The sequence below is a fragment of the Notolepis coatsorum genome (genome assembly GCF_963971535.1).
Source record: "Notolepis coatsorum genome assembly, chromosome: 16".
In the NCBI taxonomy this organism is placed as follows: Eukaryota; Metazoa; Chordata; class Actinopteri; order Aulopiformes; family Paralepididae; genus Notolepis; species Notolepis coatsorum.
The window spans coordinates 19,757,698-19,783,333 of record NC_140180.1 but is presented as its reverse complement, the minus strand read 5'-3'; the positions used below and the strand labels follow the sequence as shown (position 1 = coordinate 19,783,333).

The 25,636-nt window shown below is 44.1% G+C and overlaps 1 protein-coding gene across 1 annotated transcript in view; it reads right to left on the bottom strand.

The window, feature by feature from the left end:
* Nucleotides 1–19,517, bottom strand: part of frmpd3 (FERM and PDZ domain containing 3) — a gene marked incomplete at its 3' end in the record, with an annotated part of 35,093 nt that extends 15,576 nt beyond the window's left edge. The window contains exons 1-7 of the mRNA XM_084331982.1: nucleotides 19,423–19,517; nucleotides 18,884–19,050; nucleotides 18,138–18,240; nucleotides 16,765–16,810; nucleotides 15,566–15,670; nucleotides 4,973–5,080; nucleotides 2,123–2,254 (exon numbers count right to left, since the gene is read on the bottom strand). Of these exons, the coding sequence (XP_084188108.1) occupies nucleotides 2,123–2,254; nucleotides 4,973–5,080; nucleotides 15,566–15,670; nucleotides 16,765–16,810; nucleotides 18,138–18,240; nucleotides 18,884–19,050; nucleotides 19,423–19,463 (702 nt within the window). The 5' untranslated portion in view covers nucleotides 19,464–19,517. The remainder of the gene's footprint in view (nucleotides 1–2,122; nucleotides 2,255–4,972; nucleotides 5,081–15,565; nucleotides 15,671–16,764; nucleotides 16,811–18,137; nucleotides 18,241–18,883; nucleotides 19,051–19,422) is intronic.
* Nucleotides 19,518–25,636: the final 6,119 nt, after the last annotated feature.

Here is a 25,636-nt window from a genome sequence, read left to right as displayed (position 1 = left end):
CATGAACAAACCATTTATATACATTTACAACTGATTAGTACATAATTAGTAAATGTACTAGTTTAACATTCATAAATGATCTGTTGATCTTTTTTCCACATGATCAACCTTATTTGTAAATAATTAGTGGAACATTTAATAATGTAGTAACACATTTGTAGATGCTTTGAAAAATGGATATGAAAAAACAACTATACCTCCATTTATTTGTTCATGTTCAATAAATAATCTAAAGTGAAGACTATTCATCATTAACAAATGTCTAATACGGTTTGTTAATTATATATGTGTGGACTTTTTACTCACCTGTTATGAACGATCTGGCTTTTATGAATAGATATGAAGCAATTACCAGACTTGTCTTTTCATGTTTAACAAATTATTTGTTAGACATTCATAAAACATCTATAAATCATTTGCAGATGCTATTGCGTGCCCTAATCTAAAGTGAAGACTATTCATCATTAATAAATGTCTAATACAGTTAGTTAATTATTTGCTTTCGGATCCACCCTTCTTTGTGACATCAAACAGTGACAGAATTAGGACTATAGATAAATGCACACAAACAAAGCAACAACCAATAAACATTGTTTATAATAAAAGAAAAGGAGTCTCATTTGACACTCCATATAAAAATACCAAATATAAAACAAAATATGAAAATAAAAAAATAAAGTCTCTTTCCAAGTGTCTCACACCGACAGGTAAGTAAATTTCGCAGAGTAAATTTTACTCAAACTGAGTCCATTTGAGCCCAAGTGAGACACATTTTACTCAGTTTGAGTAAAATGTACTCAGTTTGAGTAAAATGTACTGTGTACTATCTTGTGTAGATTCTCAAACTATACTCAAACTAAAAGCTTTGTAACATTCCCCACCCTTACATATAGAATTGTTTCACCCACCCACTTCTGTACTCTTCAGGAAAGGGAGAAGTTTAAAATAGTTTGCAAACTTTTGCGAACGTTAGCATTGTTCGCTGAATTTGAACGCACCCTGTAACGTTCTGGGTTCTCGGGTCTGGTGGACCTGAGATCCCGGCTACCATCCTGTCACCTGTCACTTTCCTTTCCCTTGATTGTATTATTGGTTGTCACCTGGTATTGGCTGTCACTCTGTGGAACGTGTGGAATGTCTGGTATGTTGCCCTCAAATAACTCCTGTCTTCTCTGTTCCTCGTCGGCTCTTCACACAATCTCCAGAACCAGTACGCGGCGGTACCAAGAGACAAGTGCTGCAGTAACTAGCATTCTATCCTTTTGTTCTCTGTTGATCAGTACTCCTATTTACCTAAACTGCTCTACGGTTGTTCCTAATAAAGAGGATACCCGAATTGTGAAGAACGAACCTACTCTCCGTCTCCTTATTGCCAACCACTATTGGAACTCTACACTCTTACCTGGTGCCATCGTAACAGCACCCCTGTTTAACGTGTCTATTGCAATCATAGACACGCACATCTTTATATAGAGCCGTTACTCTGATCTTAGCGCTTGTTGTGGGCAAAGCTGGAACTAGTGGTGGTAAATCCGTTTAATTTTATGGACTCAGGTTAGTGTGATTCATTCACTAAAGTGATCCGGTTCACGTGAGTCACTTGAGTCCTCCTCTCTCTCCTCCTCTAACAAATCATTTGTTAAACATGAAAAGACAAGTCTGGTAATTGCTTCGTGTCTGTATTCATAAAAGCCAGATTGTTCATAACAGGTGAGTAAAAAGTCAACAAATAATGAACAAACTATTAGACATTTGTTAATGATGAATAGTCTTCACATTAGATTAGGGCACGCAATAGCATCTGCAAATGATTTATAGCTGTTTTATGAATGTCTAACAAATCATTTGTTGAACATGAACAAATAAATGGAGGTATAGTAATTTTTTTCATATCCATTTTTCAAAGCATCTACAAATGGGTTACTACTACACATTCGATACCGTTATTAAATGTTGCACTAATAATTTACAAATAAGGTTGATCATGTGGAAAAAAGTGACCAACAGATCATTTATGAATGTTAAACTAGTATGATTCAATGTATTCAGCACATTAGGTGGAATCAATGCCACCAATGACAATTCACAGCTGCATTATTGGGGGATCCAGGCTGTGTCTTACATGTGAGAGAGGCTGGTTCTCCTGCAGCAGATGTAGCCGCTGGTTCTGGTCCAGGCCACCAGCCTCCAGCACCAGGGCAAAGTGCTCAATGTAGCGCAGGGAGAGGCGGTCCTGCAGAGAAGAGATCACATCCTGGAGGGATGAGAGAGAGAGAGAGATCACATTTTGGAGGAATGAGATAGAGAGAGATCACCTCCTGAAGAGAGAGAAAGATATAGATTGAGAGAGGGAGAGAGATCACATCCTGGAGGGATGAGAGAGAGCGAGACCAAATTCTGGAGGGATGAGAGGGAGAGAGGCTGGTTGAAGATTGGAAAAATATTTAGTAAATTTGGTGAAATATTCCATATAGGGTATATACTGTATACAGAATATATTTCATAGGAAGCAGATATCTCTTTTGAACCATGTTTGTCAATATGAAAATAATAATAATGTTGTATAGAGATTGTATTTTACTGAAGATACAATGAATTTGTCATGCAGCAGAAAGCTTCCATGGGCATTCTGCATTTGTACAGTGATGTCATTGTGGGGTAGCCAGTGTGTGGTCAGGATACACAGTGATGTCATGTACAGTGATGTCATTGTGGGGTGTTACGAGTGGGGGTAGTGTGGAGAGGAGAGAGAACCCAATACTGCGGACAATGATGATGAGAGGAGACGGCAGGATTCGTGTAGATAATGACTTTACTTAAGTTCACCAAGCACTACACGAAAATAGGACAACAACGACGCAGCCGTGCTGGAACGATAAACAAGGACTTGAGAACAAACAAAAGAAAATAAACGGCGCAGCCGTACTGGCACTAGAATAACGAACTGGAGAAAACGTAAAACAAACAGGCAACATCAAAACAATAACACTTACTAGAACGATAAAAGGGAGAGCAACGACGTGGGCAGGAAACAGGGAAACTGGAGATAATGACGCCACGACGAGGAGAGGGAGACACACACATAATATACCTGACTAATTAAGATTGGCAAGAGCTGGCCAGGCCAGTCTAAAACACCAGCAAATAAACAACTAGACACAAAGCATAAATATAACAACACCAGACAGGGGAAAACATCACACCAGGGAAGGGAACGTCAACAACGACAACACACATAGAATTACATTGCTCAAACTATTAATTACATTAATTATACTTATCAAAATAGGCAAAATGGTTGCCTGCATCATCTGATGATGTCCACTAGGTGGCGGCATGATACCAGCGAAAGGAGGTAGAGAATGTCCAGTGTCCTTCTTAACCCAGGCCCCCCAAGACCTGGGGTCGTTACAGTGGGGTAGCCAAGATAAAAATACACTCCAAATACAACTCCAAAACTTTCCTGTAAACATGTTGTGACCCGTTTTTCAAAAATCAACAGGGCTTTTGAGGTGATGAAATCACTGCGCCCGGGCAGCAGTGGTTTGTCAAACAGAATTTCAGAGTATATATCTGCTTAGAAAACGAAAATGTCTAATTCTTTTTTTGTATTTCTCCACGTGGTAAATACACAGGTCACAACATGTTTACAGGCAAGTTTTGGAGTTGTATTTGGAGTGTATTTCGTGACTGTTGGGAACTAGGCTACACTGGCACACCTACTTCCAGTGAATGACGCTAAGCTAGGCTAACGGTGCGACTGTTCCCTAAGCCTAATGCATGCAAAGAGAAGAAAATGGTATGTATCTGCTTGTCGAACTCCAGGGTAGATGGCAAATAAGCGAATTTCCCCAAAAGTTGGCGTGTTCCTTTAAATCTAATATTTCCACCAACACCATTGGGCAGGGGGCCCCTGGCCTTAAGCCCCTGTAATCCCTTGCATTAATGCAGCCCTGACTCTCTGTATATATAGGATCATTATGGGTACAACCTAATGTTTTTCCTCATGAACTCTACGATGACTCAGCAGTGGAGTCCTATAGTGACAGAGACACATTCACCTTGAATAACGACTTGAATTACAAGGATACGCATGTATCAACGATATTGACAGATGATGTGATTCACGTTAAATGAAGCCAATAAGGGAACCGCCTCATCAATTGAGAGAGCTACAGGATCATATAGATTATATCCTTAATATAATAGTACTTCAGAAGAAGAAGTACTTTAAAAAAAATACTGCAGGAGAGTCTCACCAAAGATCCCCCGCATCCGATTATGCCACTGATTTAAAGGGCAGTGATTTACTGCTTTTTCTTTTTTTAAATCATTTCTATTATACAGTAATTCCATTTAATTAGACCAAAAAAATAACAAAGAAGAACATTTTCACTCCTGCTCACCTTCAACCCCCCCCCCCCCACACCCCCCGAGTGAGCAGAGGAAGGGTTTCTTAAATCTAATGGAGAGATTTTAATGGGAGCGCTGGGAGATGTCAAAGTCATCTGGGAGGCTGACATAGAGACGGTAATGACCTCCGTCTCCAGTTCTTATTGCTTTATGCAATTAGGAATATAATAGACGTATCAGACTCCAGAAAGCGATGGCATTAAGCTTCTAACAATCAGGGGCTACATCTGAAGTTAATTGGTCTACCAAAACAAATGATCGGACTCGGACACATGCAAATGTGTGTGCACCATGCGCACGAAGACACACACACACAAACAGACACGCACACACACACACACACACACACACACACACACACACACACACACACACACACACACACACACACACACACACACACACACACACACACACACACACACACACACACACACACACACACACACACACACACACACACACACACACACACACACACACACACACACACACACACACACACACACACACACCACACACAGAGAGAGTGCTCAAACCAAGATCGTAGTTCACATACCCTAACAGTCGTGCGGCTGTCAAACGTGAAGGACTTGATCTGTCCATTCTCCAGGAACACCTTCAACACATTTGGTATGAGCAGCAAGGAGTCGTCCTTTAGCATTGTCTAAGAGAGAGAGAGAGAGAGAGAGAGAGAGAGAGAGAGAGAGAGAGAGAGAGAGAGAGAGAGAGGAGAGAGAGAGAGAGAGAGAGATAGAGAGGGGAGAGAGAGAAAGAAAAAGAGAAAGAGAGGGAGAGAGAGATGGAGAGAGAGAGACAGAGAGATAGAGAGAGAGATAGGGAGAGAGAGAGAAAGAGAGAGAAAGAGAGAGAGGGGGAGAGAGAGGGAGAGAGAGAGACAGAGAGATAGAGAGAGGGGGAGAGAGAGAGGGAGAGAGAGGGAGAGAGAGGGAGAAACCAACAAAAAACATGATGATTTTGTTATAGCAAAATAAAACACTCGACGAACGACTCCGAAGAACATTCACACCGATATGGATTCGAAGAAGACACACTAACCAAGAAATGGGATCATTTTGAAACGAGGACCATGTGAACTCAACCATGTCCAATTTACAATTGCGTGGAATAAGTCATTGGAACGGGGACGGCGTAGTAGACAAAATTCCATTATATTTCCACACAGTTGAGTCTACACGGTGCTCACTTCAAATGATCAAAGATATTAGTTGGTACATCTTTAGCTCATACACAATATGAAGCTTGAGAGAACCGTGATAATAATGCAAGAGACACGCACACAGCCGCCTGCGGCTCCAGGGCCGCCGATTGCCCATCTGTGCCATACAGAGCAAATAAACATTAATTTAACCTGAGACAGCCTGGATGGATAGAAGCATAATTATTAATTTTTTTATCAACTTTTTCTCCTCATTTTCTATTCTTCTCCCATCCCAATTTCGCCTCACCAATCCTCCCTTCAATTCTCTTCCCCCCCTCCCCTGTCTCGAACGTTGCTAGACTATGCCTCCCACTGGTCGGCTGCAATGTGGACGAAGCCTTGCATCACGTGTCCCCTCCGGTACACGAGGAGGCAGCCTGTCGCATCTTTTCACCTGTACAGCACGATCTCTCAGCGGCGAGGAGTAACGCGTGGGAGGCTCACGCTGCCCCTGTTACAGTACTTCCTGATTCTGCTGTACAGGCGCACCAACCGACCTGTAGGAGTCGCTGTCCACAACGTCCAATCCCCACCCACCAGCTTTCCCACCTCTAACACTGCCAATTGTGTTAGTATGAACGATCCAACCAAGCTGGTAGCAACGCAGGGAGCTGGGCTCGAACCCAGCATCTCCTGCGTTAGTGGCGAGCGCCTTGCCCACTGCGCCACTTAGCCGCCGGATAGAAGCATAATTATGCCTCAGGATAGCTTCTGCTTCCCACAGCACATTGTATACGATCAAAGAGGGGCTTATTCAATCTCCTCAATGCCCTCCATTCGATATGTATGCAGTGCAGGGACAATTGGATGCCATTTCTGAATGCATTTAAGAGAGAGAGAGATGCGTGACTGGTCACACTGTTCTTTCTTGAAGTCACGAAAAAGTTCATTCGTGACTTTGTTTATTCAAACCGTTATCAGAGTCTCGAATGGGATCATTTGAGGCATGCCCTGATTTACAATGATGTTGAGACACACGGACATACATCATAAAATAAACATAAAATAAAAGGATATTCAATTAAAACGGTTTGACACACTCAAACGAAATGGTTTGTGATCATGGCTCTAAACTGTCCAAAGGTTATGAAGGTATTGATCTTTAGGGTGTTGAAGATCATTGTGTTTGGAGCGCTAAAACCTAAAAGCCCACATTATAAATTCAGAACAGTCCTTGGAGCTAGTTAGATAGGGTCAAAGGGTAAACATTTCCAATCCACAGTGATTGTGATATAAGATGGTCCTTTCTCTAACAAAGGGCATTATAGATAAACACGTACTTCATTACGTCTCCTGGCCAGAGAAGATTAACCAACGTTATCATACAGGATGCAATGATGAGTAGGCTACCAGTCTAAGAGCCTTAAGGCCCTCCCATAGTCGAGCGGACTGTACACGGAGCAGACTCCCGCGGGCTCAAAGCTGACCCAAAGGGTACTCAAAGCAGACCCACAGCAGAGTCCAAGTGCGAAGCTCCTATTTTCTGACGCGCGGACGTCCGCGGCGCCCACTTGGTGTCACACAAACTGGCGTGAGGTGTAAACTGGTGTAAACTGGCGGGAGACATGTAGGAAATTGGTCCGCGGAGATCCGCTCGACTATGAAAGCTCAAAGAATCCAGTGGACCTCCGCAGAGTCCAGTCCGTGTACAGTCCGCTCGACTATGGGAGCACCTTTAGGGTAGAGGCAGAACCATGTATAAATGACATGCCCATAATTCAAAACTGATAAGAAAAACCGCTTCAACAATCCTCTTAGTAATGATAGTGAAGCTGGTTCTGTTTCTGATTTACTGACAGGATTATCTGTATGGCATTTAAAGAAGCTGTAGAAGCTAAAACCGACATATTGGAAGTTGTATTGTTTATGGTATTGTATTTATGTTTTGAATATTAGGGGCACACCACTAGGGGCACACCACTTCTTAGTATAATAGGCACTGTAAATAGAGTAATGTTATGCACCTGCTGAGAGGAAAACTTTTTCCTACCAGAGCAATAGGGAAGACGCAAAACTGTTCTGTTCTCAACCATCATTTTCTTTGGATAATAAACCTTACAAACTACATCAGCTGCAGCTTCGACATTCAATCTGTCAACATCCACAACTTATTTTGTTACCCGAGTAGAAGAACATCTGAATGAATGAATGAATGAAAACTTTATTTAACAGATTGCAGAATGGGTACAATACAGTACGGCTCAATACATACAATTGTTAAGGGGATGCAGACCTGAGAAAGACGTTTGTCTTGTTTCCATCAGGGTCCCCCATTTTCATTTCATATAGACATTTATGACATACACAACATTTATGGCATAGGGACATATAGGTATTTAGTACTGATACATTTGTGACATAAGCGGTATTCAAATATACAGTACTGTTACCCCTAGATCCTGACAGAGTATATACATATGATGGGGAGGGGACTGTACATTAGGAGGGGGTGGGTGGGTGGGAGGGAAATATACATACGGCGGGGAGGGAATATATACATGCGGTGGGGAGGAGACTGTCTATTAGGAGGTGGTGGTGGTTTTGGGCATTTACGGTGGCCAGTTTCGAATTGCAGCCTCCCGTAGGTGGCTGAGTAGGTGCATCGTGGCCCTGTGTCAATTTATTAGGGAATGACAAAGCGGCCACTACAGAAGCACTTTGATGATTTTCAACCTTAATCCCAGCGGACTGCAGAGCACATGTCGAAATACTTCCCAAAGGTCAGTGAATACCACGACCACAACACCAGAGGGAGCTCCACAAATCATGTTCAACCCAGATTCGGCTCAAACAAGGGACTAAACACGTTTAGCAATTCAAGTTTCAAGTTCAAGTTTTCTTTATTAGTTGTCATACAGAAGTACAGAATACTTTTATACAAAATGCTTCTTTCTGTTTCACTCCAGAGACTGTGCTAGGCAAAAATAGATAATAAAATAAGTATAGGAAGTATAAAATAGAAGTCAAGTATGTAGACAAAAATGTTCAGTATATACAATGCTCTATGTAGAGTAGAAGTAACTGAGTTACCATACAATATACTATACAGTGCAAAGCAGAAGTGGGATGAGGTACAATTTAGGTACAATATAATTTACAGTAAGGTGTAATGAGGTATGGGTTGTAGTGCAAATTCTTTACCGATAACTATAAAGTGTGCTTAGGTGTACTAAAGTGGTTAAAGTGGGTGCTGCAGTGAGTTGTATGTTTAAAGTGAGTGTGTGCGTGTGGATGTGTGTGCTGTGAGTGCATTTGATGGTTGTTACATAGTGTTATTGTTCGTTGAGCATCCTGATGGCCTGGGGATAGAAGCTTCTTCTGAGTCTTTCTGTGCTTGCCATGAGACTCCTGTATCGCTTGCCTGACCGCAGCAGTTCAAAGAGGCAGTTGTTTGGGTGGCTCGAGTCTTTGATAATTTCTTAGCCTTGCCCATGCACCGCTTGTTGTAAATGCCCTGGAGAGTGGGAAGCCCCCCTCCAATTGTGCGTTCGGCTGAGCGGGCCACTCTCTGTAGTCTGCTACGGTCTTGTACGGTGCTATTCCCAAACCAGGAGGTGATATTGCCAGTCAGTATGCTCTCTATTGTGCATGAGTAGAAGTTCTTAAGGATCTTCTGACTGACTTGGAACTTCCTTAGGCGTCTGAGGAAGTAGAGGCGTTGCCGTGCCTTCTTCACAACACTGTCAATGTGTGAGGTCCATGTCAAGTCCTCGGATATGTGGACTCCGAGGTACTTAAAACTGTTCACTCTCTCAACCGGTGCCCCGTCGATGCTGAGGGAGCTGTAGTCCCTGACCCCCGACCTCCTAAAGTCCACAATCATCTCCTTTGTTTTGCTGACGTTCAGGGAGAGGCTGTTCTCTTGACACCATCCCGCTAGAACCTTGACCTCCTCCAGGTAGGCCCTCTCGTCGTTTGCAGAGATCAGGCCCACCACCACTGTGTCGTCAATTATGCCGCATCAATGTGGAACGCCCTACCCACAGCCGTAAAATAATGTGAATCCCTACCCACCTTCAAAACCTACGGGAGGCTGCAATTCGAAACTGGACCCTGTAAATATCCACCCCCCCCCCCCAACCCCCTCCAATGTACAGTTTCTTCCCACTCAAATACTCTCTTTTAGAAACTCTGTTTCTTAAACAGTACTGTTTAGTATATCTTGTATGTCATAAATGTCTGGATGTAACAGTATTGTTTATCTGTATGTCGTGTATGTCATAAATGTTATGATTAATTGAAAATGGGGGACCCTGATGTAAACAGGATGAAAGTCTTTCTCTGGTCTGCATCCCCTTAACAATTGTGTGTATTGAGCCAGGGTTTCCCATTAATTACCTAGACTGTGGCGGCCCGCCACAGTTGTATAATGAACCAAATTTTCTTTTAATAAAAAAAAAGAATTTAATATTATTATTATTATTATAATTTTTTTTTACAATTTTTTTTAAATATAAAGTTTGCTAATAGGGATGTATCAGTAGTATTGGCAGTGGTAGTAGTCGTAATAGTAATCCACCATCTTTTTTATTTTCTAAAAAATAAACCAGTTCAACACAGGTAACCACTTTTGCTTAATTTCTTTGATGGCTCAAATGTATGCTCTAGTGGTTCCCAAACCTCTCCTCGAGACACCCCAGCCGTTCCATGTATTTGTTAAATTCCACCACCAGCACACCTTGATTCAACTAATAAAGGGCTAGTTAAGTTGAATCAGGTGTGCTGGTGGTGGAATTTAACAAATACATTGAACGGCTGGGGTGCTTTGAGGAGAGGATTGGGAAGCACTAGTCTAGTCGATTTTGTGTTTTGAGCACAAAGTTCATCATAGATCTAGCCTCTTTATTTTGCTCTCAAAGTGCACCAGATTGATGCATTTAACTTTAACACTATGATCGCCGGGGACAAGTTAAGACGTCATTCCTAGCCATGCTCATTCTGCCGAAGACGCCGTAACTCGTCTTTGATGTCAATATTGATGTCATATTTCCCCTCCGGAGCCCTGAGACACACTGCAAAGCTCCACTCAACTCTCTAGCGGTTCAAGAGCGCCATCTGGTGGCCGATCGGCAGATCGCCAACCGGAAATGAGCCTTTGAACCGGTAGTGCTCATCCATATGTGGTCCGGGCACTCGCTATCGTTAGAGAGACTCGGTCTTGACACAGTGAACATCGATCGGTGCAAATAACTAGAAAAAACAACATGATTTGGACGTATATACTATTATACAACCTGGAAATGGATCGGCATTTCTCCATCCCATAATAGAAAAAAATCTGTTCCACGCTCATCTGCCAGCGGCGCGAGGAAGCCACGGTAAGATTCAGCGTTATATTCTAACGTGTTCCATATAAACTGCTATGATAAGCATATGACCCACTCTGGATGAATCATCTAACGCTGCCCACGGAATTATAAACGATCCCCCGCCCATCCGGTCATCATCAGATGATATGTAGTAACTCCTAGAAGCACATCCAGTTGAAATTTTTTATCTCGCACAGATTCCTACCAAACTGTATTTGATCATCAATATAATGCATCTAGGGCTATAAATCACGTTCTGAAGAAAGCTGCAGAAAACGATAAAAACATACTTATACTTTAGACCATATTTTAGTATGAATATGTGAATGAAAAAGTTTAACGTTGCTACACCCTGAACAATACATATAGGACATTGAATGGGCCATAATAATGGCAATTTAGCAATAGAATTTAAAAAGTTATAGCCCTGCAAAGAAGGGGAACTTCTCCATAGACAAATAGAGATGGCGAGGGATGGTAAATTATGAATTTAACCCATGGCGATCAAAGTGTTAAAATGTACAAAACAAAAATAATTTCAGTATTTCGTTGTATTTAATTTTTTTATTTTAATTATCTGATGATGGGATTTGCTAAATGGGAACCGGACAATCACTTGTGACAGAGCGAAGGGACACAGATTTATTGCCACTGTAAATCTCAACAAATCTACTTAGTAGATCAACTTATTATTCCACGCCAGATGCCTCCCAGTCTGGTTGCTGGTGCCATAAGCATTCAGCAGGACCAACAAGGCCAGATAGGGCTACATGCTGTGCAATAGGGAGGGGAGTACAGATTGAATTGAGCAGGACGGACCAGAAAACAGGTCTGTTACCACACTGCAGCATCAAGTGTGGTGGTGGTAGTGAGTGCGTGAGTGAGTGAGTGAGTGAGTGAGTGAGTGAGTGAGTGAGTGAGTGAGTGAGTGAGTGAGTGAGTGAGTGAGTGAGTGAGTGAGTGAGTGAGTGAGTGAGTGAGTGAGTGAGTGAGTGAGTGAGTGAGTGAGTGAGTGTGTGAGTGAGTGAGTGAGTGAGTGAGTGAGTGAGTGAGTGAGTGAGTGAGTGAGTGAGTGAGTGAGTGAGTGAGTGAGTGAGTGAGTGAGTGAGTGAGTGAGTGAGTGAGTGAGTGTGTGTGTGTGTGTGAGTGAGTGAGTGTGTGTGTGTGTGTGTGTGTGTGTGTGTGTGTGTGTGGGGGGGGGGGTCTTGCTAGCAAGGAGGCACCACTAGCGTGGATCCAGGAACAGTCTGGTTATGTTTTTTTTATTAAATCTTTTTAAATGTTATGTTTGCAAACCATTTGAATCCCAAGGTGGCTGTACTCATGTAGCAGGATGTCATTTTCAAATTACAATTATATATATTTGTCCACCCATGTCCACCCATGATTTTCTTTATGTTAAAAACACATTCAAATGAAGCTAGGGATGAACGACACCACTCTAACCGAGTGGATTTGAATCTGGGCCCGTAGGATTCACAGGCAGCTGCACTAACGAGCTGAGCTAAAGGATCCGAGCCGTTAGCAGGTGCCGACTAATTACCAAGGCCGGACACTGTTTTAACGTACAACCATTATTGTTTTAATCTTTTTTCAGGCGAGAATGTACCCATTTAGATTCCAAATATGTAGTCAGTTCGTCCAAATGAGGTCTGTTTGGAAATTTGCTTCAATGCTTTCGGAGATTGAGCGGCTGTGACATGACTGGGGTTGACGCCCAGTTTAACAGGGAATCCCCGTTCAACATGAGGTTTACTATCGTAAACCAATCGTCCTGCTATATTCCTTTATCTGTAATTTATCAGTCTCCCCATGTTAGTCGCTAGATTAATACATTTAGTGGAAGTGGCAATAATTAAATAATCTGGATAAAATCATCGCTTTATCCGTCTGATTCAGATGAGCTAACGGACATTTTGAACCTCTCTTGGTCCATATATGGGCATATGTGCGTGCCATGACGACTCCCCCATTCTGCATGTGTCAGCTGCAGTCTCTTCTTACAGTTTTTTCCTCAGATGCAGAGTGATACTGACTTGTGAAAAGAAATTAGAATCATAGCTGTGGATATACACTCGTTATGAAAAAAATTATAAATAACGCACATCCTCCGTTTGTTGGTGCTGAGCCAAACTGTAAAAACAGTAATACATAAGAACAAAGCGGGGCTCGCAACTCACTTGTAGTTCCAAGGTGTTTTAATTAATAGACAAAAAAGGCAGTAGATGCGACGTTTCGACCTTACCGGTCTTCCTCAAGCATGCATACAACACAAAATTACATATTTTTATACAGGAAGTGAAATTGATTGAAATATCAGCCCCACCTGGTGATCAGGGGCGGTCCCAAGACTTGCACGATTGATCCATTTTATACATGATTAAGTAACAATTAATCTTTTCATTTGACAGCCGTTTCCGCAGCTTCTGATCACTGGAGACGTGAGAGACATGATTAAACGTTTTTTTTGCCAGGGAGACGGTCGGTCAGCAGGGGAGAACGTAGCCGACCCTCCCGCCACGACCACGTCCTTTATCTCAGCTTTTGATCAACGAAACTTGCAACTACAAGACAGAGACGGGGGAGAGGAGGAGGAGGAGGAGGAGGAGGAGGAGGAGGAGGAGGAGAGAGGGGAGAGAGAGAGGAGGAGGAGGAGAGAGGGGAGAGAGAGAGGAGGTCCGCCGTTCCTCATTAGCCTACTTTCGCCGGTTCATTTACCCGACGTAGGCTACTCCTCGCATTGGCTCGAGTCAGGACATGTCTCCCTGTAATCAGGGCTTTACTAAAGCTTTGATCCTCAGCCAAGGGAAATCTATGGCGTCGTCATGCGTGATATATTGATCCCCCGGATTGCCCGCCAGGCCTTGAGGGTCTGGTACGTGTAATGAAAGGCTATAGTTGCCTGCCGCGCCCCGCCGGCGGAATCAAACGGGGTTATCGGAGACATGGCGGTCTGTGTTCTCACCTGCTCTCCATTACCGCGCTACACCGAGCGACGACGCGGGAGCGGCGGAGGAACCGCTCTCTCCCCGGGGGCGACGATCTGTTTCGACACTCGTGTTTGTCATTATTGTGTCACATCCTGATCTACAGGATAACCTCCTGTCCCCCCCCCACCCCCCCATTGGATCCCTGCTCAGCCTAACGACTCAGATAACCGGGGGGAAATGTCAACATGTGCATTGCATTGATCCCCCTTTTACAATCAGGTGTCCGTCTGAGCCAACGAGCCACACCGACGATGACTGACACGCCTGCTACACAGCGGGTCCCGCAGCGGGGGCCGAAGCCCCGTTTGATTGTTTATTCATTGCACAGATGTCTATTAGTATGGCTAAGCTTACCGGCTTTGTACGCGAGCCCCGACCGTGCGGGGAAAGGACAAGCGAGGGCCATGTTGCAGCCAGGCTGGAAGAGGCCGCGCCACAAGCCAAAACAGGGACCCTTCAACGCGCGCCTGAGTCATAGGGCTGCTTTAAAAAAAAAGAAAAAAAAACATGTTGGATGCCTTTGAAAGAGTTTTCGAGGTGCATGTTGCCCCCTGGAAGAATCCTAATCGATCCAGAAAGCAATTTATAGTCTCGGAGCACGGCGGCCGGACCCCCGAGGCTGTCAGCGGCGGCGGGCGCATCCGGAATGAAACGAGGCGCTGGAGAGAGAGAGAGGTCTTAGGGCTTAACCGTATCTGATCAGACTAAATCCGTGTGCAGAGATGAGAAGAGGAGGAAGAGGATACGTTTGTGTGGAAGTGTGTGATGAATGATTGCGAAGAGTGGTGAACAGCAGGGCTATGTGAGGGGAAAAAAAACGATATCACGATAATCAGAGGGAGTTTTTATTTTTTTTAGGTACAGTATACTGGCTGCTAGGGAAATCTAACCTCACTCCGGGTTCCGGTACACCTGATTTTCCATTAGTGCACAAACTGGGGTAAACAGACACGGCTTGAGAGTTCAGGAAATCCGAAGAGGAAAAGGTCAATCTACGCTCCTAAAAATAACTGTTGTAAACTAAAGCAAACTACAACCTAAAACCCTAAAACAGGCAGGTAGTTTTTGCCTAACTGAAGGCTTTTGGCTTGTAATGAGGTTAGAGGGTGAATCATAATCCATTTGATGCATGGTAATAGAAAGTGTCAAACTGAAACTGTAATGGATCTCAAATCCCACCCTCTTTTCTTGATTCCCCAATCACAATTGTTGCTTCCACAGTTGTGATTGGAGGATCAAGGAAAGAGGGCGGAGCTAGACATAGGTCAAATTATTCTGAAACATTTCAGAACACGACACATGACAGATATTTGTATCAATAATTTAGATTTAGACAAATTGTGTATCATTATTCATAATATTAAATACAAATTATGATTTAATTCATGTGTTTGCAGTGTCGATACGCTGCACCTTTTCCGGTCAAGACTCTTTTGAGCTGCTACAATATGGCGACGTGTTTTTCAGAGTGCTCGAGTATAGCTTGACTACTAAATCATTTATAATGCCCATTCCTAGCGTGGTGCCTGTGATGAAGGTGTGATGAAGGTATGATAAAGGTGTGATGAAAGTGTGGTGAAGGTGTGATGAAGACGAGTGGAGAGGAAGGCCAGCTGACCGGCAGGACTTACTGAATCTGGATCGCTGATGGACACCTGTTCTGAAAAGCGCACCTTAGGCGGGTTAGTTCGCAGCTGGGCCTTCTTGGCTGCACTGATGAAGGCTGACTTGGGCGACTGAGGAAGACAGGAGAGAAACTTTTCAAGGACATGAGAAGAAAAAAAGAAAAAGGATAATTATGCTGATAATAAAACACAGTGCAGCATAGCTCATAAAAACGTGACTTCATGAGACTTGATTATACTGGCTGGTTCCGGGCCATAAATAATCAAATGAAACAAATGGGGGAAAAAACTGCTTTCGTTTAATTTTGCTTTGTTGGGCAAAACCTCATTCAGTTTAGGTGGTTAAATAATTGGGGCGTTTCTACTTTAAACTCTCATTACACGGCTGGAGAGACGGCAATCTGTAATTAGATACTAAGAAGTGATACGTTGGTTGTGCGTACACGGTGCACATAGCTCTGAAAGAGACATGACTGGAGTACCACATGGGCGTTATCCATAGACATATATAAAGGCTAGATGACTCACCAACGCTGCTGGCCAATGGAGACCGACATTGCCACATGGCGGCCATCTTGCCACAGGCAGCACGCCTACTCATAACATGAATGTCTATGGTGCATGTACTATTGAAATAACCATAGCTTGCTAAATGCATTTGCATACAGACACGCCCGCAAGGTTCTTATAATGCTAAGGAGGCGTGCGCAAAACAGCGAAAGGGTCGGCATTGCATCTGCACCGTGCTGAGTCTGACCCATTCAACAGGTAGCGCGGAAGCGATTTTTGCGACTGATGTATTGTCATTTTACAGCACAAGTCAATACAACATCCAACCAGAATGCAAATGTAACAGTAAAGTGCAATAGTAACATACAATGCACAGGTGATTAAACTGGGTATAAAATATATAAATACTACGGAGTAATTGTGCGCGGTCCTCTTGCTGTTGCACTTTACTGCTACATTTGCACTCTGGTTGGATGCCAAATTTATTTTCGTTGTACAATATGTATGTAATGTAATGTAATGTAATCTAATAGGAGATAGGAAAAGGCAGATGTGAGTGGAGGTGGATAGAGAGGGAGAGAGAGAGAGAGAGAGATAGAGAGAGAGAGAGAGAGAGAGAGAGAGAGAGAGAGAGAGAGAGAGAGTGTGTGTGTGTGTGTGTGTGCGTGTGCGTGTGTGTGTGTGTGAACATATACCTGATGAGGCTGCAGCACAGTGAGAACTATCAAGTCTTTGCAGCGTCTATGGAGAGACAGCGGAGTGAAGTGGGTTAGGTAACGCCATGGAGGAGGTGCCATGATGGTATTTGAATCCTCTCTGTTTTGATCTCTATCATTTAATGCTTTCTACACTTCAACTGTTCCGGGACTGAATCACGCAGAGTCTCACGTAACCTACTGTCGTAATAATGCCGTTCCCATGGCAGCCAACATGGTTTTCTCCACCTCGATTTGCCCTCTTTACACACCTTCCACTTGGTGTGTTAGCAGGGGTGTAGAGGTGTGGGAGGGGGGGGGGGGGGGCAGTGCAACTGACTCAGGGCCCTGAGCTGGGTGGAGGACCCGCAGAGTGGAGAGGGGCCCAGAGACACACCATATTCACAGGGCCCAGAATTGCTCTCTCTCGCCCCTGTGTGTTAATGTAAACTTGAAGCCTCTTTTGGAAATTCAAAAACAATGCCTGGTGAGAAACCACTATCGCTAGACAGACACAGTAGAGAGGCACAGAACCCCCCCCCCCCCTCTCAAAACAAAGTATTGCATTATTCAAATGGGTCACGCTAGGTCCCCCTTGTCCAGATTACTTCTCGTTCTGCTTAGACGACTCGATAAGAATGAGGATGTCCGTTACGTCTATCTGTTTACTCCCCAGCCGACATCACCTCTACCTGCTCATCCCTCTCTCCCTCCATCATCCCTCTTTCAATCCTGTTCTACCTCCACCCTTCATCCCACATCACCTCTACCTGCTCATCCCTCTCTACCTCCATCATCCCTCTTTCAATCCAGTTCTACAGTACCTCCACTAGGGGTGTAACGATGCATCGAAATGCATAGATTATAATGTGACGATTCAACTGCATCGATTTGAAAATGTTAGAATCGATTATAATAGAAATGTATCGAAATAAATATTTTTTTGATTTTGATTTTTTTTAATGTTTTTTATTGACCTATAGTCCATTCATGCTGAGTGAATCAGTTCCCCCAGCCACATTTGTGTATTAAATTTTTTTTGGGGAATTAACTGATAGAAGATTAAATGAATCGAATCGAATCGAATCGTGGTCAAATGAAGAGATTTCATGATGCATTGAATCGTTGCCTGAAGAATCGTAATTGAATTTAATCGTTGTGAGGTCGCATCGTTACACCCCTAACCTCCACCCTTCATCCCGTCTCCCCTCTACCTGTTCACCCCGCTTTGTTCCGCGCATGCTCGTCCCACGCCACCCTCGCCTGCCCAGTGCCCGTTCAGCTTTGCTTTCCGCCCCCTTTTCTCACTTTAGCTCCGCCCCCACAGCGACCCCCCCCCCCCCCCGCCCTCTGGGGACAGTAAAGGATGTTACCTTACAAGGTCTATGACTCTCTCCCGGGGCGCGTCGCTCACCGGCTCGGCGTTAATGGCCAGGATCTGGTCTCCGGGGAGAAGCTTGCCGAAGGAGGGACCGTCTGATGCGGAGACAGGATGATACGCGACAGGGGGGTCATACGTACAAAGACACGTACACAACAGGGGGGACATACGTACAAAGACACGTACACAACAGGGGGACATACGTACAAAGACACGTACACAACAGGGGGGACATACGTACAAAGACACGTACACAACAGGGGGTCCATACGTACAAAGACACGTACACAACAGGGGGGACATACGTACAAAGACACGTACACAACAGGGGGGACATACGTACAAAGACACATACACACACACACAGTGGGAAGTTTAGATTGAGCGGCCGCTGGAAAACAGTGCTTCATGTAATTATTGCTCTCTCTCTCTCTCTCTCTCTCTCTCTCTCTCTCTCTCTCTCTCTCTCTCTCTCTCTCTCTCTCTTTAATGAACTGCATTAAATGAAGGTACTGGTACTGACGAATGATCCTGACCTTTTCAGCAACCTCTCATATTTCATCATATATTGTTTTTTTTATAAAACAAAATCCTCATGTTTTATTCTCTCTCTCTCTCTTTCTCTCTCTCTCTCTCTCTCTCTCTCTCTCTCTCTCTCTCTCTCTCTCTCTCTCTCTCTCTCTCTCTCTCTCTCTCTCTCTCTCTCTCTCTCACACACACACACAGACACACACTGACCAGTAGAGACGGAGCGTACGATGACAGGCCGCTGGCTGCCTGCGATGAAGCCGAATCCTTGACTGGGGTGGCGCTGGACGGTGACCTGTCGAGCTGAGCCAGGGGTCAAGCCAGGGGTCAAGCTACCACTGTCCCTACCATCCTGGCCCTCCTCTAACATCGCAGAGCTGCCGCACACACGCACACACACACACGCACACACGCACACACACACACACACGCACGCACACGCGCACGCACACACGCACACACACACGCACACACGCACACACACACACACACACACACACACACACACACACACACACACACACACACACACACACACACACACACACACACACACCGTCATAAGTCACTTTGTACTGTACGTCAGTATATAGCAGTTTCCACAATAGTGCTATAAAGTGTTTAACAAATGAAATTCAACAACATATGTCATTAAAAAAAAAGAACATTAACAGCATTTCAAAATCCAAAAAATTAAATAAAATAAAGAATAAAATTAGAATAAGAATAGTAGAATAGCGGCTATGCACCTGTCACATGCGTTTGTGTGTCCATCCTGGACCTTGGCCATCCCCTGATAGGAGGGAGGAGCATGGGGCTGGGTTTCACTGCAGAGCCTGCTCTCTGTGTCCTAGGCATTCACCTGAGAGAGGCAGAGAGCACAAGACAAGCCACTGAGTTAGAGATAACTCCTGGTAACGTTACATCACCGTGAGATAACTCCAGGTAACGTTACATCACCGTGAGATAACTCCAGGTAACGTTACATCACCGTGAGATAACTCCAGGTAACGTTACATCACCGTGAGATAACTCCAGGTAACGTTACATCACTATGAGATAACTCCAGGTAACGTTACATCACTGTGAGATAACTCCAGGTAACGTTACATCACTGTGAGATAACTCCAGGTAACATCACTATGAGATAACTCCAGGTAACGTTACATCACTGTGAGATAACTCCAGGTAACATCACTATGAGATAACTCCAGGTAACGTTACATCACTGTGAGATAACTCCAGGTAACGTTACATCACTGTGAGATAACTCCAGGTAACATCACTATGAGATAACTCCAGGTAATGTTACTATGAGATAACTCCAGGTAATGTTACTATGAGATAACTCCAGGTAATGTTACTATGAGATAACTCCAGGTAATGTTACTATGAGATAACTCCAGGTAACATCACTATGAGATAACTCCAGGTAACGTCACTATGAGATAACTCCAGGTAACATCACTATGAGATAACTCCAGGTAATGTTACTATGAGATAACTCCACGTAATGTTACTATGAGATAACTCCAGGTAATGTTACTATGAGATAACTCCAGGTAATGTTACTATGAGATAACTCCAGGTAACATCACTATGAGATAACTCCAGGTAACGTCACTATGAGATAACTCCAGGTAACATCACTATGAGATAACTCCAGGTAATGTTACTATGAGATAACTCCAGGTAACATCACTGTGAGATAACTCCAGGTAACGTCACTATGAGATAACTCCAGGTAACGTCACTATGAGATAACTCCAGGTAACATCACTATGAGATAACTCCAGGTAACGTTACATCACTGTGAGATAACTCCTGCAGGTAATGTTACTATGAGATAACTCCAGGTAACATCACTATGAGATAACTCCAGGTAATGTTACTATGAGATAACTCCAGGTAACATCACTATGAGATAACTCCAGGTAATGTTACTATGAGATAACTCCAGGTAACATCACTATGAGATAACTCCAGGTAACATCACTATGAGATAACTCCAGGTAACATCACTATGAGATAACTCCAGGTAACATCACTATGAGATAACTCCAGGTAACGTCACTATGAGATAACTCCAGGTAACATCACTATGAGATAACTCCAGGTAATGTTACTATGAGATAACTCCAGGTAATGTTACTATGAGATAACTCCAGGTAACGTTACATCACTGTGAGATAACTCCAGGTAACGTCACTATGAGATAACTCCAGGTAACATCACTATGAGATAACTCCAGGTAATGTTACTATGAGATAACTCCAGGTAACGTCACTATGAGATAACTCCAGGTAACATCACTATGAGATAACTCCAGGTAACATCACTATGAGATAACTCCAGGTAATGTTACTATGAGATAACTCCAGGTAACGTCACTATGAGATAACTCCAGGTAATGTTACTATGAGATAACTCCAGGTAACATCACTATGAGATAACTCCAGGTAATGTTACTATGAGATAACTCCAGGTAATGTTACTATGAGATAACTCCAGGTAATGTTACTATGAGATAACTCCAGGTAACGTTACTATGAGATAACTCCAGGTAACATCACTATGAGATAACTCCAGGTAACGTCACTATGAGATAACTCCAGGTAACATCACTATGAGATAACTCCAGGTAACATCACTATGAGATAACTCCAGGTAACGTTACTATGAGATAACTCCAGGTAACATCACTATGAGATAACTCCAGGTAACGTCACTATGAGATAACTCCAGGTAACATCACTATGAGATAACTCCAGGTAACATCACTATGAGATAACTCCTGCAGGTAATGTTACTATGAGATGAGGTTTTGGTGGTTTTCCATTTATTTTTGGAAAGCTCCGTAGTCTGAGACTGTTACACACAGACAAATACAATTACATTGTGTGGAGTTGAAAAATGGGATTTCACAGAACGCACTCTACCAACAACTTCCATTCTCAGCCAATTATATTATACCACACACACACACACACACACACACACACACACACACACACACACACACACACACACACACACACACACACACACACACGCACACACACACACGCACACACACACACACACACACACACACACACACACACACACACACACGCACGCACGCACACACACGCACACACAAATGCGCCCCCACAAACACTCAAGCACATGCATGCACGCTCCTCAAGAGGCTGTGTTGACAACAACAACACACCCCATCCTGATTACAGCTGTGTGGGAGAGAATGGAGAAAAGGAGGGCCTGGGAAAAGGGAGGATGACAGACAGAGAGAGAGAGAAAGAGAGAGATAGAGAGAGAGAAAGAGAGAGAGAGAGAGACAGAGACAAAGGAGAGAGGGAGACATTGTGTGAGCAGCTCCAGAACTGAGATGATGATCACGATAATGACGCCTGGCTAAAGAGAGGAGGCACGATTGTCGCGCCATAGACGTCACAGGCGGCCCTCAGACGGAGAGACAGAATTGATGAAGCGACAGAATGGAAAGGCGACTCGGAAACATTTACGCAAAAAGAAAATAGTCTGCGTGAACAAAGACCTCTTGCAGAGCGGCTCCGGGGGACCCAAACACCAGGATGAGTCACTCCAGTCAATAGTCTTAGATTCATATTCTTGTCACCGGCCGCCTCTGATAACAGGGAACCTGTCACATCCAATAGTGCATCACTGATCTCTCCACTCCCCGTCGCCGGCGTCAAGATCTGAGACCTGATGCATCACATCGTAGACCGGCTTCTCTTCGGAGCTCAAGCCTAACAATCCATTACGGCGCCGTGCTTTGAATTCCAAATCGTGGTAATAATAATTTTTTTAGAAAGATTAGCACTTGAATAAAAAAGGTCATTTTTCAATATTCTGCATCATCTATCTGTATCAAATGGTGGCAAATGAAGCCGCGGCAGCTGGCTCTCTTTGCGTGTGAAAAGGGTTCCGTCCGTGTTATTGATCGAGGAGCCGACATCTGATGACTATTCCCTCGCTCCCTTTGTTTCCACTGTGAATTCTGATCATGTACTACATCATACACAGAGACTATACCTCTCCTCCCCATCTGTCTCTCCATCTCGATCCAATTTCGCCCCCGGCGTGCAAACTATTCCAACGCTTTCGAGGGTGCTCACGTTTTTTGAATGTGGGGGGGGGATAATAAAGACACGCATACAGTAGGTCGAAGGTGAGGGCCGAGATGCAATAAAACCTAGGCTATAACACACACGCGCACGCACGCAGGCGCACACACACACACACACGCACGCACACACACACACACGCACACACACACACACACGCATGAGCTTTAGAGAGAGAATAGGCCAGGCTGCCTACAATGGGACCAGGCCTCATCACAGATTGCTTGTTGCTGATCATGGCGATTCGGCACGACGTGGATCGAGAAAGGAAATTACTTTCTGATGTTCGAGTTGATAAACGTAGAGAGAAAGTTTATGACATTGCGCCACCGCGTTTGGGTGGTGCTGGTAAGAATAACATGTCGGTAGCTGGATCTTTATTAGAGTGAATTGGTGGTGAATTGGTGATGAATTACCTACATGCATGAATCATACATCCATTGAAAGGAAAGGAGTTTAACACTGTCTTTACAACATGATCTAACGATACAGGAAAAATAAAGACACGCTACAAAAATTGTAGCGAAAAGCATGTTGTCAATATTTTAGACACCCCTGCTAAGATTTCACAAACATTATTGTTTCCAAGGGAGATTGTGTCTTATCAAGAGGAGCCAAGCTCCCCCTAGCTCCCTGCTTTAGCCTCTCTCTTTTGTTGCATCATAAAACATTTTGAAAATGTTTAGATGCCAAGCCTCTCCCAAAGCCTCACATAAACTCTCATAATCTATGTGAGAAGGGTTTGCATCTATGACACATGCTATGTCTAAAAAAGTAAAAAAGAAAAGAGTTTCAGTAATCTTAACATTCTGACGGTTGAGGCATTTTCAGTACCCTTAAAATCACCAGATGTCTACCGTCTTCTGGGTTTTATTGAGTTTGAGACACGGTTACTATCAGGAAGTAGATTTATACTTTACTCCCAAAAAATTCAATAAAAGGCGCAATTTTCACAGACGTACTCTATAACCAAAACAATCATGGATCACAAAATGTCACAAACCATGTTTTCCAAGGGAGATTGTGTCTTAGGTAATTTAGACCTGTACTTTGTAAAGAAACTCAAAGTGTTAAGAGCGATGGACTGCTCTGTTGTATGTTAGAGCGATGGACTGCTCTGTTGTATGTTAGAGCGATGGACTGCTCTGTTGTATGTTAGAGCGATGGACTGCTCTGTTGTATGTTAGAGCGATGGACTGCTGTTGTATGTTAGAGCGATGGACTGCTCTGTTGTATGTTAGAGCGATGGACTGCTCTGTTGTATGTTAGAGCGATGGACTGCTCTGTTGTATGTTAGAGCGATGGACTGCTGTTGTATGTTAGAGCGATGGACTGCTCTGTTGTATGTTAGAGCGATGGACTGCTCTGTTGTATGTTAGAGCGACGGACTGCCCTGTTGTATGTTAGAGCGATGGACTGCTCTGTTGTATGTTAGAGCGATGGACTGCTCTGTTGTATGTTAGAGTGACGGACTGCTCTGTTGTATGTTAGAGCGATGGACTGCTCTGTTGTATGTTAGAGCGATGGACTGCTCTGTTGTATGTTAGAGCGATGGACTGCTCTGTTGTATGTTAGAGCGATGGACTGCTCTGTTGTATGTTAGAGCGATGGACTGCTCTGTTGTATGTTAGAGCGATGGACTGCTCTGTTGTATGTTAGAGCGATGGACTGCTCTGTTGTATGTTAGAGCGATGGACTGCTCTGTTGTATGTTAGAACTTTGTAAAGAAACTCAAAGTGTTAAGAGGGATGCACTGCTCTGTTCTATGTTAGAGCGATGCTCTGTTGTATGTTAGAACTTTGTAAAGAAACTCAAAGTACTAAGAGCGATACACTGCTCTGTTGTTATATATTTTTTATTGAACAATCTTATCACACCTTTTTACTGTCCGTTCTATTTTATTATTTTTAGCCTATTTTAAACTCAATCAAACAGCACTTTTTTACTCTATCATTCTATTTTATTATTTGTATTACTGAAGAACTGTGATTTGCCTTACCTTGCTACCTCTCTATCTTTTTGTATTTACATTTTTAATTCTATGCCTGTCTTTTTTACTGTTGTGAAGCACTTTGAACTGCAACCTCTGTATGAAAAGTGCTATACAAATAAAGTTATTATTATTATCAAGAGGAGCCAAGCTCCCCCTAGCTCCCTCAAGCTCCCCCTAGCTCCCCCTAGCTCCCCCAAGCTCCCCCAAGCTCCCTCAAGCTCCCCCTAGCTCCCTCAAGCTCCCCCTAGCTCCCTCAAGCTCCCCCAAGCTCCCCCTAGCTCCCTCAAGCTCCCCCTAGCTCCCTCAAGCTCCCCCAAGCTCCCCCTAGCTCCCTCAAGCTCCCCCTAGCTCCCCCAAGCTCCCCCTAGCTCCCTCAAGCTCCCTCAAGCTCCCCCTAGCTCCCTCAAGCTCCCCCAAGCTCCCCCTAGCTCCCTCAAACACCCCCTAGCTCCCTCAAGCTCCCTCAAGCTCCCCCTAGCTCCCTCAAGCTCCCTCAAGCTCCCCCTAGCTCCCTCAAGCTCCCCCAAGCTCCCCCTAGCTCCCTCAAACACCCCCTAGCTCCCTCAAGCTCCCTCAAGCTCCCCCTAGCTCCCTCAAACACCCCCTAGCTCCCTCAAGCTCCCTCAAGCTCCCCCTAGCTCCCTCAAGCTTCCCCAAGCTCCCTCAAACACCCCCTAGCTCCCTCAAGCTCCCCCAAGCTCCCCCTAGCTCCCTCAAACACCCCCTAGCTCCCTCAAGCTCCCCCAAGCTCCCCCTAGCTCCCTCAAGCTCCCCCTAGCTCCCTCAAGCTCCCTCAAGCTCCCCCAAGCTCCCCCTAGCTCC